At 46.5% G+C, this 18,772-nt stretch overlaps 1 protein-coding gene across 8 annotated transcripts in view; it reads left to right on the forward strand.

Annotated features, from left to right (window-relative positions):
• Positions 1-9,311, forward strand: part of LOC118228322 (tyrosine-protein kinase CSK-like) — a 48,870-nt gene extending 39,559 nt beyond the window's left edge. For all 8 annotated transcript variants that reach the window (XM_035419766.1, XM_035419769.1, XM_035419768.1 and 5 more), the window contains 9 exons: positions 116-335; positions 4,556-4,649; positions 5,955-6,020; positions 6,713-6,812; positions 7,016-7,106; positions 7,451-7,524; positions 7,826-8,021; positions 8,440-8,526; positions 9,043-9,311. In XM_035419766.1, the coding sequence (XP_035275657.1) occupies positions 116-335; positions 4,556-4,649; positions 5,955-6,020; positions 6,713-6,812; positions 7,016-7,106; positions 7,451-7,524; positions 7,826-8,021; positions 8,440-8,526; positions 9,043-9,225 (1,111 nt within the window). In that variant the 3' untranslated portion in view covers positions 9,226-9,311. The remainder of the gene's footprint in view (positions 1-115; positions 336-4,555; positions 4,650-5,954; positions 6,021-6,712; positions 6,813-7,015; positions 7,107-7,450; positions 7,525-7,825; positions 8,022-8,439; positions 8,527-9,042) is intronic.
• The last annotated feature ends 9,461 nt before the right edge of the window (positions 9,312-18,772 follow it).

The raw sequence follows: 18,772 nt of genomic DNA on the forward strand, positions 1-18,772 counted from the left end.
GTGTGTGCTTGTGTGTGTGTAAGGTTTGCCCTGTATGTGTAGTGTGTGTGTGTGTGTGTGTGTAAGGTTTGCTTGCGTGTGTTTCTCACCGGGTCCCCCTGCTCTCCCCGCTCAGCTGGTTCCATGGGAAGATCACTCGGGAGCAGGCGGAGCGGCTGCTGATCCCCCCGGAGGTGGGGCTGTTCCTGGTGCGCGAGAGCACCAACTACCCCGGGGACTACACCCTCTGCGTCAGCTGCGAGGGCAAGGTGGAGCACTACCGCATCATCTACCACGACGGCAAGCTCACCATCGACGAGGAGGAGTTCTTTGAGAACCTCATGCAGCTCGTGGAGGTGAGAGGATGCTTGGAGAGTGGCAGCATGCAGTCCCCACCAGCCTGCATTCAAACACACCTGTAAACCACCGTATACTGGCACTGGTACACTCCCTTCTACAGGTCCTCACAATGTCTCGTAGTCTCACACACACACACACACACACACACACATATGCACACATGAACACGAAATAGGGCTGTATTGATTAACATATTAATCAGTCCAATTTAGCATCTAATGCTTTGATCACAAGCTTATTTCAGATTTCACTTAAAAACGTATTGGTCTTTCTGATGTGAAATTTTAACAGTTTTAAATGTGTAATTAAGTCGCTATTATCCGGGGACAATTAGAGAAAAATCTTTCCAGAATCCCAGTTCAGTCTTCTCACATTTACACGGACATTTCTGGTTAGGCTAGATACTGAGAGAAACGTTTCTGTTAGAAACAAAGTGCACCGTCTGCTTTTTATGTCGCAGTAGCGTGACTAATGTTACAGTATCACCTGCAAGCAAAGCATCCTTTCATAGACTGCTGTTAGCAACCAGCGGGGAAAATAGGGATGGGCAAACTTCCAACGGCCCGCCTGACTCAGCTTGTCTGGCACCCACCTAACGCTAAGAGAATGGCCGTAGTTTTCAAGTCAACGCTCACTGAAAGAAAAGCACTTACCAACTCGGCCGCGGTCTGGTTTGCGTCAGACGGCTGGCCGGTTGGCGTCGCCAAGGACAGGGGGTTGGAAGCAGTCCTCCAGCTAGCGTTGGATTCTGTTGCGTAATAAAGTTTGTATTTAATGAATGGGTTTGACATTTTCCAATTCATTTACTGCTCAGCTCGAGCAATGGACAATTTAACCAACCGATTTGTTGGGCAGCCCTAATATGAAACAAACTAGTGAGCGATTCAGCATGCGTACAGACTGGCACACAGGCGCTGTCTTATACACACACACACACACACACACACGCATAAGTGCTTTTCTGCTGTCACTGAAGCGGGTGGAGCAGCTCTGTCTGTGGTGTGTGAGCGTGAACAGGGCGTGAACGCAGCGTGCTCTTTGCAGAAAGAATGAAGGAAACGCAAAGGGTTCTGTTAGATTTGGGGGGAAAAAAGTACATGATAGGAACTGTTCACAATCGGTACTCTTTATTCTGCAGAAGGGGAATCGGTTCACATTAAGAAGCTTTATGTTCACAGTCCCACAGAGGGGGCAGTCCCTCTGAGCATTTCGAGCGTTCGTATCACGTCACTCGGTGTTTACCTTCAGCTTAGCAAATCATCGTTTGTTACATTCAGTGGTCTCCTAAATAAGGTTAGATTTACTGCTTTGGAGAGAGAGCCTAGGCCCCCCCCCCATCTGAACTGCAATACGAGTACTTGTGAACTACTGATAATACTGATTAGTTATGTTAGTGAAAATACACACATGTAAAAATGTAACATTTTGACTCCAGCTGTTCCCTGAGGAGTAATTGATGCGCACTAAGTGCTGCACGTCCTTCGGTGGCGCTGCAGCCGGAGGGGTCGGCGCTATCGGTGTGAGGAACGTAATCAGTTCCAGCTCATTCCTGCTGTCAAGACTAAAAGAGGAAAGGCTGTGGTGTTGAGTGGGTTGTGGTTGTGTGTGTGTTTGTGTGTGTGCGTGTGCGCTTCAGTATCATGGTAACGTCTTTAAATAGTCTGAAATCGAATTTTAATTACGCTTGTTCCTGCCACTGAGTCAAGCAGGAAGCCACACACTGACAGTGCGCGCTCTCTCTCTCTCTTTCTCTCTCTCTCTCTCTCCCCCCCCATCCCTCGTGCCTCCACTTCTCTCTTTCCCCTCTCCCTGTAATGGAGCCTTGCTGAATTCCTGGCATTCTTATCTGTTTCTCTTCTTTAAACGGGAGTCCCTTCTTCCAGCGCGGCCTGTTGCGACAGGCTCTGCGTGCGCTAGGCCCCGCGGCGCAGGCCCTGCGCGTCTGCAGAGGGACAGGGCTTCCCTCCCTCGCCTCTGCATATACGTGCATGTCTGCGTGCTGTGGAATAGCCCGTTTGGCTAATAGCTCCCTCTTCTTTCTCCCTGAAGTCCTGCTGGTTAAAGTGAGAGAACTGATTCAGTTTAACTCCCAAGTGCTGTTGTCTGGTCTTGTCTCTCTCTCTCTCTCTCTCTCTCTCTCACACTTGCTCTTTCTCTCTCTCACTCACTCTTTCTCTCTCTCTCTCACTCGCTTTTTCTCTCACACTTGCTTTTTCTCTCTCTCACTCACTCTTTCTCACTTGCTTTTCATCTCTCTCTCATTCTCTCACACTCTCTCTTTCTCTCACGCTCTCTCTCAGTCAGTACCCCACCTGTGCAGGCCAGTTCAGAGACGAGCACGCGCTAATGCTTATTGATGAGTGGGATCATATCCTCTGATCAATATGTGAGCCTCAGTGGGAGGGATTCAGGTGCACAGCTCTTCTGTGCGTCTGTCTCCTGTCAGTCATACGGCATTGCCAGCGGAGTGTGAACGGATCGATGCAAACCCTTTTGGCTTAACGTCTGAACGGCCTGCCGCCGGTCTGTGTGTTCGGTTTCTCCCCATCCTCCGTGCCTCCTTTACCTTCTCTCGCTATATCCATCCCTCCTTCCTCTTCTGCTTCTCTGTCAGAGGCTCTGAGCAGTCGGCCCTCTGATACGTGACCCTGGGCTTCCTGTATCGGGGCTGGGGTGTTACATGGTTAACATGGCTTTGATGTGTTCACAGCCTCAATGAATTGCAAGTCATTTTACAGTTGCAGAGTGTAACCCTTAACTGTGTGTGTGTGTGTGTGCGTGTGTGTTTGTTCATTCTTTGAATCTTCTCCCCAGAGAGTTTTATGCACAAAGAAACTGTCTTTGATTCATCAGGTTGAGATTCATTAGATCTCTTCTTCTGAATGAGCATGAATGAGCGTAATGTTTAAAATTCTTACTACTCTATTTGAAAGCGAAGGCTGATCCAAGGGGATGCCTGGCTTAAGCCCGAGTGAAAATCATGCTCATGTCCCCACGAGCTCGGGAGTTACTCGCTTTCTTTGTAGAATGACTGGGGAACCAGAGCTTCTGGGTGTTATGCTGCCCTCTGATGGCTCGCACTGTGTATTGCACAGGCTGTTTCTTTCCTTTCAAATGCAGTATGTGGATATGATGATGTAATACACCTCATGCACTGCACACACCTCGCAATGCACAGCCAGTAATTATGGATGTCTAGCGTCGCTGTCGATATTTATGTAAATGAAGTGGCTCGTTTTGTTTCTTATTGACGTGAAAGGTCACTGAGGAGACGCTCTCTCTCACACCCACGCCATTCCTCTGGCAGTGGGGTCGCGCAGTAGCGCTGAGCACTGCAGTCCTTCTCCTTCCTCCATAATGAGCCAGTGAGCTGGCCGACAGACATCTTGGCTTGTCTGTTCAGATTACTCCAAGCTGTCCCCCTCTACAGTCCCTGCATCTGTAAGGGGTGTGGGAAAACGTACAAAATTATTCAACCGCACTTGCTCATGCTGCGTTGTGTCCTCAGTATCGCTGCTAACGTTGAAATTCACGCACATTCTGATTGTTTCTCAGGAATAGTTACCATATTGGAAAAAGAATTTCCATCCCCTGCACAAAAACATAGCTGGCCTCATATGTCACAGACAAAGATTTGAAATGGTAATTAAACAACAAACAGGCCTAACACCTGTTGACAGCATTACACAAAACAAGCCTCTTCGAATGACCTCTGTCTGTCTCCGTGTGTTTGTTCAGAACCCCAAACAGGCATCTTCAGTGACCCTTGTCTGTTTGCAGTAATTATCTAATCAAAACGACGTGTCTTTCTTGCATTCTGTGTAATTATGGCATCTTGTGGCATGTGACTTACTGATGTAAGTGCTTGTTTTTCTGTGCATGGCCTTGACGACGGTTGTTCGAACATAAACGTTTTTCTTTGTTCACCGGTTGTTGTCATTCTCCGCCACTGTGACGTTCAGTTAAAGTTTTAGACATTTCCTGAGGTTTGTATTTTCCCCCCTATTCTTCACTGAATTTTTCTGAAGAGTTTTTGGTTGCTTTTTCCATGGCGATGACGCCAAGATGACTAAGGTGTCTACCTGCCTTTCTTTTTCATAATAAAACAGTGCTCTTCCAGTTCAGCCTCTGCTTGTCTGCTAAATTGCGTCGATCAGAACTCTTCTCTCCTGACCTGGTTCTGTGTCTGTCTGTCTGTCTGTCTGTCTGTTCACAGCATTACACCAAAGACGCCGACGGCCTCTGTACCAAACTCATCAAGCCAAAATTGATGGAAGGAACGGTCGCTGCCCAGGACGAGTTCTCGAGGAGTAAGCGCGTAGTTGCTAATGCATAAAACTGCCACATAGGGCTAAGTGCCCTCGTAGATGCGAGAGGGTGGTTTAGCATGTCGCACTATAAGTAGCAAGTGGGCTTGAGGACACGGTGTTAGCTATTGCATTGGTAGTTCTGGTAGACCCATAAGTGAACCAAACAATGGTTGAGCCAAAATGGCGTCAACGGGTGAGTTGACAACCTGGAGCGAGAGCACCCGGTGCAAGCCCAAGCTGAGGAAGAGGAGCACTGACGTACGCGAGAGGAGGGCGCGGTGTTAGCGGCGAGAGGGGAGATAACGGACGGCCTTTCATTACTATTTAAAGACCGTTATCTGGCCGACGGCAGTGTTATCATCACGCCAGGCTGCGGCGCGCGCAAAGTTTCAGCTGACTAATGAGATTATTGTTTTTTTTCACACAGCTTGCTAAATTTGACCCCCGGCTCCTGTTTGCGTTGCGTCATTTTATCTGGTCCCTCGCTCGCTTAGCCTTCTCTAAAACAATGTCGTGTTTTTTTTGTTGTTGTCTGCCATTAGTCAATATCTGCCCTGTCGTACGTGAGGGAGCATCTGTTCTGTCGTCTCAGTAGGAATTCCTAACGGAGCATTCATTTATTCTTCAGTTCTGTGATTATGCTGCAAAGTGCTATCCTGGGTTGTGAATTTATATCTCGTCATTTTTAGTCTAAAGCCGGGGTCCCCAGCCCTCGAGTGCCAGATTTGCTGGTTGTCCTTGTTATTCAGAATTTAATTTACTGTGTAATCAACTGCTTAAAATAGATTAACTCCCTTTACTGAATTTCTGTGCCTAAACTGGTTCTGACTGAAAATTTGGACCTAAATTTATCTAAATGGATAAAAAAAACTTTAAGCCTTGGCTTTCCAGGGCCGGTGTTGGCGACGCTTAAGGCAACCCTTAATCTAAAACCTGTTTTTTGCGCCCAATTACTGGTGAAGCTTAGCATGCTAGAAAACGCTTACAAATGATAAAATACAAACAATACAGTTACAAATGATCAGGGGTAGAAAGTCCAGGGGTCGGTAAAATTTCTGCCGTGTGTTTCTTCTACCCATGAACTCAGCCAGCTGATTTCACTAATTAGTTCTACCTGCTGGCTGAGGAATTATGCTAAGTGGGAAATCCAGGTTATTGGAACAAAATCCTGGGGTGAAGCTTTTACTTTCTGGACCTGGATTTTCCACCTCTGCAAATGATGATGTAGTGCCCGTAACGTTCACGGCAGTGTGAGAAGTGCTGCCAGTGGCACCAGCGAGCTGAACATCGCGTTCTGTCACGCAGGTGGCTGGGCCCTTAACCGAAAGGAACTCAAGCTCCTCCAGGCCATTGGGAAAGGGGAATTTGGAGGTAAGTGTGTTTATTTCACCAACGGCAGGACGTGGTCCAGCAATAAACCCATTAAGGTGGATAATGGGACTACAGCCAATGAGGAGCTGCCACCAGCCCACCAGTGTACTACAGTGCCGTGATCGTAGAAGCAAAACCTTCGTAGAAGCCGCTTCAGTCAGTGTTGCAGTGAACCGTGTAATTGATCCAGATTAAAACCTTTTCACTTGCTTATCCCTAAATTAATGACTCTGTTCCCTAAATGAATTTGTTTTTACCATGGGAGCTACAAGAATGATATTTCGATGTTCAGGCAATCCTGGTTTCTCCCACGTCCTTGTGCAGGGGTATACAGATGTAGATGTATCTACTTACAGTGCGACCCATAAGTGGACAGCCCCCTAATTTTGTTTGCTTTGGCTCTGAATCCAGCACATTGGATTCAAAATGGAAACACTGAGCATAAGGTTAAAGTGCAGGCTTTCAGCTTTCATTTGGCGGTATTTACATGAGGGTTCATCAGATATGGATGCAAATGCCAGTACGTTAAAGCTGAAAGCATTTTTTATACACAGGACCGTAGGAATTGGTTAATTGGCCGCTCGGCGGTCTCTTGGCCGGCTGTGTGCCGTTGCATTATTAGCTCACGCGCAGGAAGGCTAGCGCGAGGTGTAGCGCTGGGAACGCTAACCTGCCTCCGCGTCTCCCCGCAGACGTGATGGTGGGAGACTACCGCGGGACCAAGGTGGCGGTCAAGTGCATCAAACACGACGCCACGGCGCAGGCCTTCATCGCCGAGGCCTCCGTGATGACGTGAGTGCCGCCGCCCGTCCGTCCCTCTGTCCGTCTGCCTGCGCGCCGCGCCGCGCCGCTAGCTCCCGCTGATCATCGGGTGTTAGGAAGCAGTTTTTGGTGAAATGCGTGCATGGATGTGTGTGTGTATGCGTTGCTTGTACAGTTTCATGTTTTTCATGTGTGTGTTTAATTGTGCCGACGACGCCCCTCTTGTCTTGCAGGCAACTGAGACACAACAACCTGGTGCAGCTGCTGGGTGTGATCGTGGAGGAGAGGGGCAGCCTGTACATAGTCACTGAGTACATGGCCAAGGTGAGCTCACTACCATCAGACCCACTCTGCCCTGCTCTGGAGCAGCTGTGCTCTAATTGGACACTCATCCCTGCTCTGGAGCAGCTGTGCTCTAATAGGACACTCAGCCCTGCTCTGGAGCAGCTGTGCTCTAATAGGACACTCAGCCCTGCTCTGGAGCAGCTGTGCTCTAATAGGACACTCAGCCCTGCTCTGGAGCAGCTGTGCTCTAATAGGACACTCAGCCCTGCTGTGCTCTAACCCAATCACAAGCCAAAGTGAAATGTTAGCACCTGCCTGTGCCATTAATGCCGATGAGCAGATCCTCTTCCATGCCCTGAAACCGCCCCTCTCTGCCTTTGCAGGGCAGTCTGGTGGACTACCTGCGCTCGCGAGGGCGAACCGTTCTGAACGTAGACTGCCTGCTCAAATTTTCAGTGTGAGTTTTGCCCGTGGGACACCTGCCAGCGCTTTTCCTGACCGCCGTTCAAGGAAGCGTGCGATTCAGCTTTAAACGCGTCTGAATCTGTTAGTATTGCATTTGCTCCTTTTACAAAGTACTGTTTAAATTAGGTTATAATAGAAAATTAGAGTAAAAACCGAATGGGTCATGCCTTAGTAAGATTTTGGGCATTGTCTCACATTAGCATTCTCTCTTTCTGTTTCTTTCTCTCTTCTCTTCCCTCCCTCTCTTTCTCTCTCTCTCTCTCTCTCTCTCTCTCTCTCTCTCTCTTTTACAGTGATGTATGTGAGGCCATGGAGTACCTGGAGGCCAATAACTTTGTGCACAGAGACCTGGCGGCGCGGAACGTTCTGGTGTCGGAGGACAACATCGCCAAGGTCAGCGACTTCGGCCTGACGAAGGAGGCGTCCTCCACGCAGGACATGGCCAAGCTGCCCGTCAAGTGGACCTCCCCCGAGGCCCTGCGGGAGAAGGTAAGGGAGGGGAGGAGAGGGGGGGGGGGGCAAATGAATGGTACTTACCCAACTGGAACTGGAACTTAAACATTCTCCACTCACACACAGGTTGTTCTTTATGATAGCACTTCGCTGTCTTCCATGGACTGTGTGTCTGTGTCCATGTCTGTGTCTCTGTCTGCGTGCGTGCTGTGCTTTCATATCTGTCATTTTCTGTTGGATGGGACACTTTACGACCTTCAACGGACCAACCGATGAGCTGTGCGTGTTTGTGTGTCTATTGCGGTTGGGTGTGTGTGTTATGATGTAATGCACTTCAACCTACGGTCGGCTCATAGGCTGTGTGCATGTAGATTGTTGTCAGCTACGTGCGTTAGGGTACATGAATTGCTTGAACGGAGGTGTTATCGAACTGTCTTTCTCTTCTGCGGAGCAGAAGTTCTCCACCAAATCAGACGTGTGGAGCTACGGCATCCTGCTGTGGGAGATCTACTCCTTCGGGCGCGTCCCGTACCCCAGAATAGTACGTACGCCGTGCTGCTCGTTTCCTAAGTTCAGCTCTCTTTCTGCCAGTTCGCACTCCGCTCGCCGTTCATGTGAATGAAAATGATATTTTCAGAGTTGTTCACCCGGCTTATTAATGTGACATGGTGTGTCTGTATTTAAGTTTGCACTTAAGTGAGTCTTCCATTGCAATAAGTTCCGCCATTTCTCCAGCAGAGGGCGGTCATGTTTAAGATAATTTGTGATATTCGGCACAGAAATTATAGTCCCATATCAACACTTGTTTTGCTTTTTCAAAATTAATTTTTTTGATCCTGGAAATGGCACAGCCACATATTTGTGCTTGTTTTATCTTTCAAATCTCATATTGTAAATTGTATTTCGGCACTCGTTCGGTTAAAATCATTTTCTGCCCATTTTCTTTTTTTTTGGCGTGGAAGTCCCCACTTCCTGTTATCCTTATTGTTACATGTTAAGAAAATGTGATGAGTTCTGCCTCCTCATTGGTTGATCCCTCGCCTCCCTCCTCCCTCAGCCCCTGAAGGACGTGGTCCCCCGGGTGGAGAAGGGCTATAGGATGGAGGCGCCGGACGGCTGCCCGCAGGTGGTGTACGACGTCATGAAGCAGTGCTGGACCCTGGACCCGCTGGTGCGGCCCTCCTTCCACAAGCTGAGGGAGCAGCTGCAGAATATCAGAACCAAGGAGCTCTACCTGTGAGGACCACACCCCTGAGCCCTGCAGCCAGCTCTGCGGGGACCTGTCTCAGACACGGAGAGAAGCCTGCCCTCCCCCCCCCCCCCCCCCCCCCCGTCCTCCCCTCTCCCACTTTGACAATCTCTCTCTCTGTCCGTTTCTCTCTCTCTCTCTCTGACCATCTCTCTCTATCTCTGTCCATCTCTCACTCGCTCTCTGTCCATCTTCACCTGATGCCCTCTTTCCATCACTTTCTCTGTCCATCTCTCTCTCTGTCCATCTTTCCCTGTTTCTCTCTCCATCTCTCTGTCTCTCTCTCTCTGTCTCTCTGTGTGTCCATGTCTCCGTTTCCCTCTCTCCGGGCGTGGCAAGGATGGGGGCGAGGCTGGCCTTTTCGTCCATTTCTTGTCACTTGAACAGACCCCCCCCCCCCCCTCCCCACCCCCCCCCCAGACGGTGCATTCCAGGTCAGCCCGGGTCCCTGTGTCGTGCAGCATGCTCTCCCCGGAGGGCCTTCGCTCTGAGCCAAAGTGCCTCCCCAACACGGAGCCTCCGGCCCCTCCCTCCCTCCCTCCCTCCTCACTCCCTCCCTCCCACGGACTACACCTTTTTTTTTTTTTTTTACTTTAATCCTTTTTTTAAATCGACTTTTTTATCGTTAATTCGTTCGTTCGCTTTCCGCCCCTCGCGCCGAAGAGCGAGGCTCCATCCCCCCCCCCCCCCCCCGCGCGTCGGAAAACGTGCGGACGCGCAAGAGAGAGACGGCGCCGGAGAGGCGGGACGGGAGAAACGCGCGGCACACGGCCGATTTCTCCATCGGCCAATCGGCGCAGGGGTACGCGCGTCCGGCACGGGGGGGTCAGGTCGAGGTGGCGGCGGTTCCCAAAAAAAAGGGTACATTTCTCAGTATGTGGCTTGTTTTGTATTGGGACAAAAAAAAAAAAATATTTAAAGGACAAAAAAAATAAAAAAAATTTCCAAAGGATTGCTGAGGCGGCAAAGCAAAGAGAACTGGAACCTGCGAGCTCGCTGAAGCCGAGAGGGGGGGCTGTGCATGCTGTGTGAGAGGCCTTGATTTTACTGTCAGTGCTATTAATGTTCATTTTATTATGCTTCCATGATTATGAATAAATCATTCCATCTGACCAGTTTGGAGAGGAAAAAAAAAAAAAAAAAAGAAAGTACAAAGAAGTGTGGAAGTGTGTGCTTTTGTGTGTGGTGTTTGATTGACGGCGCTCTGCCCCCACCCGGCGCGACCCGGAAGGGTTGAGCTGATCACGCGAGTCTTCGATCAACAGCGGGTGCGGGTCACAGGACGAGATCTACCAATCCGGGTTCTGTGGAATGTCCTTTTTTTGATTTAGTGAGCTGGTCCAGGGTCAGTGAGGTGCCCTTTTATCTCATTGATGAGAGGGCAGAGGGCTGGTCCTGAATCAGTGAGTTCCTTTGTGTCCTCACTCAGAGAACAGATTATGAGGAGGAATTGGTGACCCCCCCTGGTGAGGTGAAGGTGCCGTGTGTAAGCGGCTGACCCAGGATCAGCTGAGGAGGAGACCAATCATCTGCTTACTCCAGTGGTAACCAACCCTGTTCCTGGAGATCTACTGTCCTGCAAGTTTTCACCCCAACCCTAACAAAGCACACCTCATTCAACAGCTAGAGATCTCATTGAGCTGCTAATTAGTAAAATCAGCTCTGTCAAATTAGGGTTGAAATGAAAACCTACAGGATGGTAGATCTCCAGGATCAGAGTTGGTTACCACTGGCTTACTCCGTTTGATTCAGGAGAAAATTCAGGAGCGTCCTCATCATAATGAAGGGACACGCACGCACACGCGCGCGCACACACACACACAGACACACTCACACTGGCAGTAACAACCGTGCATGTGCGTGCACAGACGCTCAAATGTGCCCCGTGCACATTCGTACTCATGTCAGGTTCTGAGAGAGCCAGCCCTCGATTAGTCAGTCTGTCAGCGAGATCTGTCACACTATCTGCAGGGGCTTCAGTTTGTGATGTAACTCGTCAGACCAAATCAACAGGTAATCTTCCTTGCCTTTCTCTCAGCCCTGCTGGATTTATGAAAAAAAAAAAGTTCTGGATCGGCTTGACAGTTTCATAGCTATCCCTGTACAGTTGAATCTGAATAAATTGTTGCACCGAAACGGTCGATGTCAATGCAAAAGTTTGTGTATCCATGTCATTAAGAATGATTAGTCTTCTCCTGTCCTCCGTCAGTGCTGTTCCTCTCTCAGTACTCTTACCTGACACTTGTTTGCCTGCACAAGTATGGTGAAAAACCTGGTCCACTGATGCCATTGATTGTTTTTCATTTTGTTTGTAAAAGAATATTTGCGTGACTTGGTCTCTTCCACCATCTTGAAGCTTGCTCTCCTTTCATTTCCTCCATTGCTTGACATGTTTCCAACCAGGCCCGGTCATGCACTGCATGTTATTCATATGAATCTTAACGTCTCGGCCTGAGCCAGGACAATAGTACAGTTATGTAACATGGACAATGCATGGCTAGGGGCTTGCTTCTGTCAAAGGTACTCAGTGTAACAATGTGTGTTATCAACATGCTTTGCCAGTGTTCATGCATGTTCTATTGATAGCATGTCAGCGCAGTTTTGGATCTCACAAATTTTACATGGAAGCATTTTGAATCCCAGGCATCTGGGTTTAATTTTCCTCTTTGCTTTAGACAAGACAGAATAAATTTTACCTTTATCCAGAGCTTGAAGTAACCCCTTATTCTGCAGCTTCCTCATGATACTACTTTTCTTTGTAGTTTGTATGTTTGGCCAGCTGGTGGCAGTGTGCTGCGTACTGATGATGTCACCCGGAGGCTGAAGTGGCTGTCCTGTTTCGGCGTGTTGTAAATGCCCTTTGCAATTCAACTTGCTGTTCTAACCGGCTGCTTAGTTGCCCTCTGTGTGTTCGCTCATGTGACCTCCGCCCTCCAGGGATTCTGACTGGTGGTCTCTGGGATGATGTCACCTCCCCTGGGAAGGTGACTCCTGGGGATCTCTCAAGGGCAGCTCTGCCTTTCACAGTGGAATCTAATAATCCTTACTGCCACACTCAGGGGAATGCGCCCTTTGATTTCATAGTCTGGTGATTGTGATGTCAACAATTGACTTTTTTTTGTAATGTTAAGCTCACCAGAATATATTTTATTCAGTTTTAATATATTCCGTATATTCCATCCAGTTGTTGTACATACAACTATCTTTGTGCAAGCCCTGGATTTAATGAATGCATGTGCCTCCAGTGAGGGTCGACTGAAACAAGCTTAAGATAGACTGACATATGCACAAACTGGTGTAGTGTTGCAGTTGAGACAATGAATGCATTGAGTGGCAGGATTTCTGTGCTAAGTGGCAAAACCCCAGCCAGCAGCATCACATGGGCCGTGATGCAAAGCGCCCTCTTCACGCATCCCATGTGGAACAATGAGCTGCAGCTGTGTTGCATGGCAAATAATGAACTCATCCAGATGAGCATTCAATATTTTGCACACTGCTTTGAACACCACAGTGAACATCAGTTGCTTTTACAGAATGTAACACTGAGTGAGCATTGGTATGCATTTCTTAGCTGAATATCTTTCCTTGATTTGTCTTGTGTAGTTACTGGGGAATGTTGAGGAAAACGCTGGTCATTGTGTTACCAATAACTCTGATGTGAATCAGTCATGCTGCTTTAAGACAGTATTGACTGGTTCATGCCAGTCCAAATGATAGCAGATCATATCTCTACCCATTAAAGCAGAGGTTTTTCAACCTTTTGTGGTCCAGGGACCCCTGTTCAAAATGGTTATATTAAATAATAAAAATAAATTATAAGTACCTGATTGTTAATATTTGTTTTTGGAGCTGGCATGAGAGACCTGTCTGCGAGGCAAACTATTTCAGCGCAGTTACTTTTGCCACCATGTTGTATAGATTTATGGTTACAAAATGGTGAGAAGGTCTGCAATGACATATTCGGACAAATTTAAAGCAATTTGACATTCCTTCATCAGACTACTAAACGGTTTAATCGTGTAAATAATATTTACTTTGTGCGTGAAATGACAAGTTGGTCGGGCTTTTGGGCGAAATTATTGAAATTATTAAAGAGCTAGATATTAAAACAGCTTTGAATTTGATTCATACAGATGTTAGTTTACATTACATTTATTTGGTAGACGCTTTTATCCAAAGCGACGTACAGTAAGTGCATAGAGACATGAGCTCACCTGGCCGTTTTATCTCGACCACCACGACGGCGTCTTGTAGATTCCAAACAATTTGCTTCACAACTAAAAGTCATGATGTTAATTGTGGCTGAATTGTATTGTATCGAAGTGGCTATTCTAATATACAGCAGTCTCAGCTGCGCGCACGCCTACAATCCCCTCCGTCTGTTTGCAGGTCTCTCACTTCATTGCACAGCCTAAAAATAATTGTTGTTTTTTTTTCCAGCTGATGTCTCCACTTCAATTAGTCTGCAGAGACGGCCATTCGTGCAGACTGCGAGATGCGCGTCTCAGGACTGACTCTTGGCCCAATGGATCACAGTGCCCTCGGCCGCAATATCTTTCTCACAGTCATAGATTCCAGGAGACAGGGGGTGCGTCCCAGTACTCTAAAAATGTATTCTCCTTTCTTCCACTGCCACCTCGTCTCCTCCGTGCCCCGCAAACCGATCTTTGTGTGCTGCTTCCCTCCAGTGTCCCAGTATTGGAGGAGACGAGCAAAGCGCAAACAACCGTATAGACCATTTTGGTGTTAATAGTAAATATCGATTACACATTTTTATTATTGCCGGAGCCAAACTGGCGGCAGAAAGAACAGACTTTTGACAGTTTGTCTAATGTACCGGTGGTAATAAAAGAAAGATTTTTTGCATCATTAGCTTGCTAACTCCTATAAAACAATGTTATGGATCATGACACCTTGTCTAATTATTTTCGGCACCAAGACAAATTGTTTGCTGCATTATACTGAGGTAGAAAGCAGGCTAGAAACGGTTCCGTTAGATATGTTTTTTTATGCTGTAAACCTGCATAGTTAACCCAGGATTAAAGAGGTTCGCCTAGCCCAGAGTTAAGTGCAGTGTGAAAAGCCCTCTAGACTAAATCTGTTTTTTAAATGGCTTGCAGCCACTTGTCTGCGCATTAGCTTCAAAAGGGGTACTCTACGAAGGTATTCAATATTCAATAATATTTTTTGCTATTTCTCCTTTGACAGCCAACAGCACAAGACATTCTGTCGGTGTTTCAGTGACTTGGCCAAGGCCAAATCTCTTACTAGTTTAATGGTTTTCTGCCACCACAGTGTGTGCGCAACTGTCTCGACGTAAACGTGATGTACGCTCCAAAATATGATGACGTCTTTTTGTAGGCCAACCATAGACCGTACTGCCAACTCCGAAGTATCTTCCGCCATGGGTTCACAGTCTCTGGTTCACACGCCATATTTCCAATGGGTTTTGCCATAGGGATTTCGTTTTCTGTAGAAACTAAGGTTTGTGGTTAACGTAAGGCTAAGAGAGTTTCACATTTGGTTATACGAGATAAATCACACCCATGAATATTTCAAAAGCCGTAATGTAGCCTACTTTTAAAAAGTAAGTTGCTAACAAGTGGCTATATTGAAACTACAACGGTTGTCGCATGCAGGCGAGCGGGCTAGTATGGAAACCAGTGGCGGTTGACAGAATGCGACCGTTGTTGTCGACTTTCATAAGGTATTCTGAGGGTGTAATTACTTTCTCTCTACCAAATAAGCCACTGAAGGGCAGATATGTTCTGACCTGTTCTAAAACAACATTATCCAAGTGATATATATCTTTGGATGTCCATCAGTGCAATGGCTAATCAAACTCATCACCAGTGCGAGTTGATTTCAGTCCAGGCAGTAGGCTAGGCCTACATTCACCAGCGTTTGCAGCAAATGGGCAGTACTCCGTGACACATGACCTAGCTTGGTCCTGTCTCATTCCCCCATCAATCAACGCACCTTCCTGTTCCTGTGAGCTCACCTATTTGTATGATCTACCTGTGTTAAAGAAGTGAATGACATTGAATACAAACACAAATAAATAGCAATGTATAATATATGTAAAAATGGCTCCAACAGAAAGGATAAAACCTGTCTGCTGACTCTATCTCGAGTTAATTCCAAATATATCCGGGGAGAACCTAGTGCTCTTTGAAGACCTTACAAGTCAGCTTTTTCTCATATCATTTTTCTGTCTCAGTTTGACTGAATACAACTTTGCTGTCTGTTCTTGCACAGTCAGAGGCACAGAGAGGGATGAGAGCAAGAGAGGAGCGACAACAGCTGTAAGCTGCTCCTGTGGTGCAAAGGCCTGCTGGTTTTGGGTTCTGTAAATAAACAGATTTTTTGAGTCGGTGACATGTTATGTTGACTTTGTGAAATGCAAAGGTTCCCCAAGTCAGAGGAGCATATTTCCAGCACCGCTTGTCAAGCTGTATTTGCATTTCCCCAGGGAAATTTTGCCTCCTGTCCCTAGTCACCATGAAGACCTGCCTCAGGGGGACAAGGTGTAGCACCTAAAGAGGTTGCAGTCAGAACTGCTATGTTCCCACTGCCCACTCTCCCCCGGGTCCTTTATTCCATATATGGAGACCTCCTTCTCCTCTCATCCCCCTCTCCATCTCTCTGTCTGATGCTCACCTGCTCACCCATGAATCTTCTATCACCAGAACAGATCTACAAAGGACAGGTTGTACCTACATCGACACATAGACACGAAGAACACTTGTCTGTTTCCTGTGAACGCTGGTTTACTTCTGGGTATTATTCCCCACGCCGCCTGGAACCCAAGTTGGCCATATGTTGGCTTGTAGACATCAAGTGAAAATGCATCTGGAATAATCGCAATCCTCGTTTGAATCCTCAACATTGCTACAAAAAAAAGAAGAAGGAAGATGCAGTCTGTAAGTGCTTGGCCACGTGCGCGTGTGCACTGCACCGCGCTGTTCATGGGAGAATTCTGCCAGCAGCCAGGCCTTGAGTCAGAGCTTTGCAGCCCATATGCGCGAGAGTCCTCGATGTTCTGTGCACGCATTTTACATGTTCATACGTTTTAAATCGTTAGCTTTCTCTGATCAGTTATTAAAAGTGACATTTGTGACCGCATGGGCATACAAAGCCCTGCTATTGCAAGCAACATCTCCTCACAGTTTTGCTCGCTGGTATAAAATTGAAAACGTGTAAATGTTAAAATGTGTGTTTTATGGAGTCTGCCTATTTTCCTCAATTTCTAATAATACAAACAATTTTATTATTATTAGTTATGATTAAGATTATGGTTATATAGTGCTTTTCACAATATTGAAGCACTTTACATCAATGAGGGGGAAGCCACCTCCTCTCTATCTCGCTCACTTTCTGTGTGTGTGTGTGTGTGTGTGTTTATATATATATGTATATATATACACTCATAGTGGCCGGTGAGTTTTTACATTAAAAAAAAATATATATATATATATTTTTTTTTTTTAAGCGTATGGAACACAGGCAGATGCGGTGAATGGTAGAAGGCATCCCCGTCCCCACATCTTCCTGTCTGTGTTACATGCTGATGTGGCCCCTGCCCTACTTTCCCTCTACAGCCCAGGGGAGAATACCATCGCCATGAGATCCGTACACAGGCCGAACTGGCCAACCCAAAGATGGGCTCAGGAAAGATCCTGATGGATATGAAGGCTGAAAGCCAGCGCAGGGTTAGGCACGAGCTCCCGTAAACTAACGGAGAAGCCGTCTCGTATTCGCTCAACGCTATCGTGTTTCTCTCTGCTTCGCTCGCAAGGTCTAGGCACAGGACTTCAGGATGGGCTTACGAGGAAAACAAAATGAATTTTGGAATATATTTGCAAGAGCAAGAGCAAGAGCATCGGTGTGGCAGCAAACAAATGACGCAACGGCATCTGTATTAAACAGGAATGACTGTGGGCGCATTCACATTAATTAAGATGATGCTTTGTGGCAACTCGAATGCAGGACGACGTGTGGAAGGCATACATCTCAAACAAACACAAAAACAAGTTGGGCTGAAGCAGTTCAAGCACATATAAAATATGGGTCATGTGCTTATTACACAGGCAACAAACAAAATATTTTTCAACATGACAGTCTAGAGAACACCGCACGCTCTACTTCATATGTCAGTCAAAGGCATCCGACGTATTCCACCTCAGGAAACCGTCTGTGCTGCTCGGCTGTGGAGCAGTTTTCTCGGGTTTCGAATTCTGTTACTACGCAGCTTTGAGAACAGCATTATTCCTGCAAAGGTTGTTTTGTTCTTTTACACTCAGAATGAAGAGGAAAAAATGTGGTATAAAATAATAAATGTTTTAATGTTAACTCAAAAATAACTTGAGCAGCCCGTCATAGAGTGTGGACCACTACACAGACACAGAATGCAATAAAATAATAGTAACTAGAAGATGGCTCTCATTGGAAGGCATACCTTCTACTTGTCACTCTTGATAAGAGCTTCTGCTAAATGCCTGTAATGTAACATACCTCCGCCAACACTTTGCAATTGTCAGGATATGCTAGTTCCACATATGAACGGATACTTTGCAAAAGTTATTAATTTCTTCATTGCCTCAACTTATTTCATGTGAGCAGATGCACATGCTGTGAGCTCCATAATGTTTGGGACAAAGACATATTCTTTTATTAATCTGGCTCTGTGCTCCATAATTTTAGATTTGTAATCACATAATTCACATGTGGTTAAAGTGCACATTCTCAGCTTTTATTTAGGAATATTTTATTTAGGGTTTATATACTTTAGTTTCACATTGTCTAAATGACAGCACTTTTTGTACATTTTTCTACCATTACCACTGAAAAAAGAAAAATAATACAAAATAATAAATATAAAACAAATAATATATACATTTATTGACGCAATAATGTACACGTCAGTTATATCACCCTTGACAGTGACATTTGTCCTGTTACGACTGCCATGTACACATTTTTCAATAAAGTGTAGTTGAAAAGGCTGTAATATTGTAGGACCTTTGAAATGCCCTGTGCAGGATTGCCTGATTGCACAAAGTGTTGTGTTATTTTGTGTGACATGGCAGGGTTGTGTCTGCAGGGTCCTGCCTGACCCTGCTTTGGGTCAGCTGACAGAGGTGACATCATTATGAGCCCAAGGCTAGCAGCAACATTGTACAAAAAGCAGCTTGTCTGGAGACAGCACAGTGCTGGATTTGCATAGTCTTTTTAAAGCATGTATGTTTTAGTTCCTCACTCACATGTTCAAGACTATCCAGGGAGCCATTTGTAAGTGGTAAAAGGCTCCTCTGGTAAACACATGACCAGGTTTGGACATTGGGATGAGCACTAGAAGATCAAAAGATCCAGTTTTTGATTAATATTTTCTACAATGCACAGCCTCTGTCAAGTAAACATTTTTCTGAAATCTGTATCCAAACCAGATATGTGAAGAGCTTGGCTTTCAAACTAGAGCATGACTACCCAGCCCTGCTCCTGGAGATCTACCGTCCTGTTGCCTTTCTCTCAAATCCAA

The sequence above is a fragment of the Anguilla anguilla genome, chromosome 5 (genome assembly GCF_013347855.1).
Source record: "Anguilla anguilla isolate fAngAng1 chromosome 5, fAngAng1.pri, whole genome shotgun sequence".
In the NCBI taxonomy this organism is placed as follows: domain Eukaryota; kingdom Metazoa; phylum Chordata; class Actinopteri; order Anguilliformes; family Anguillidae; genus Anguilla; species Anguilla anguilla.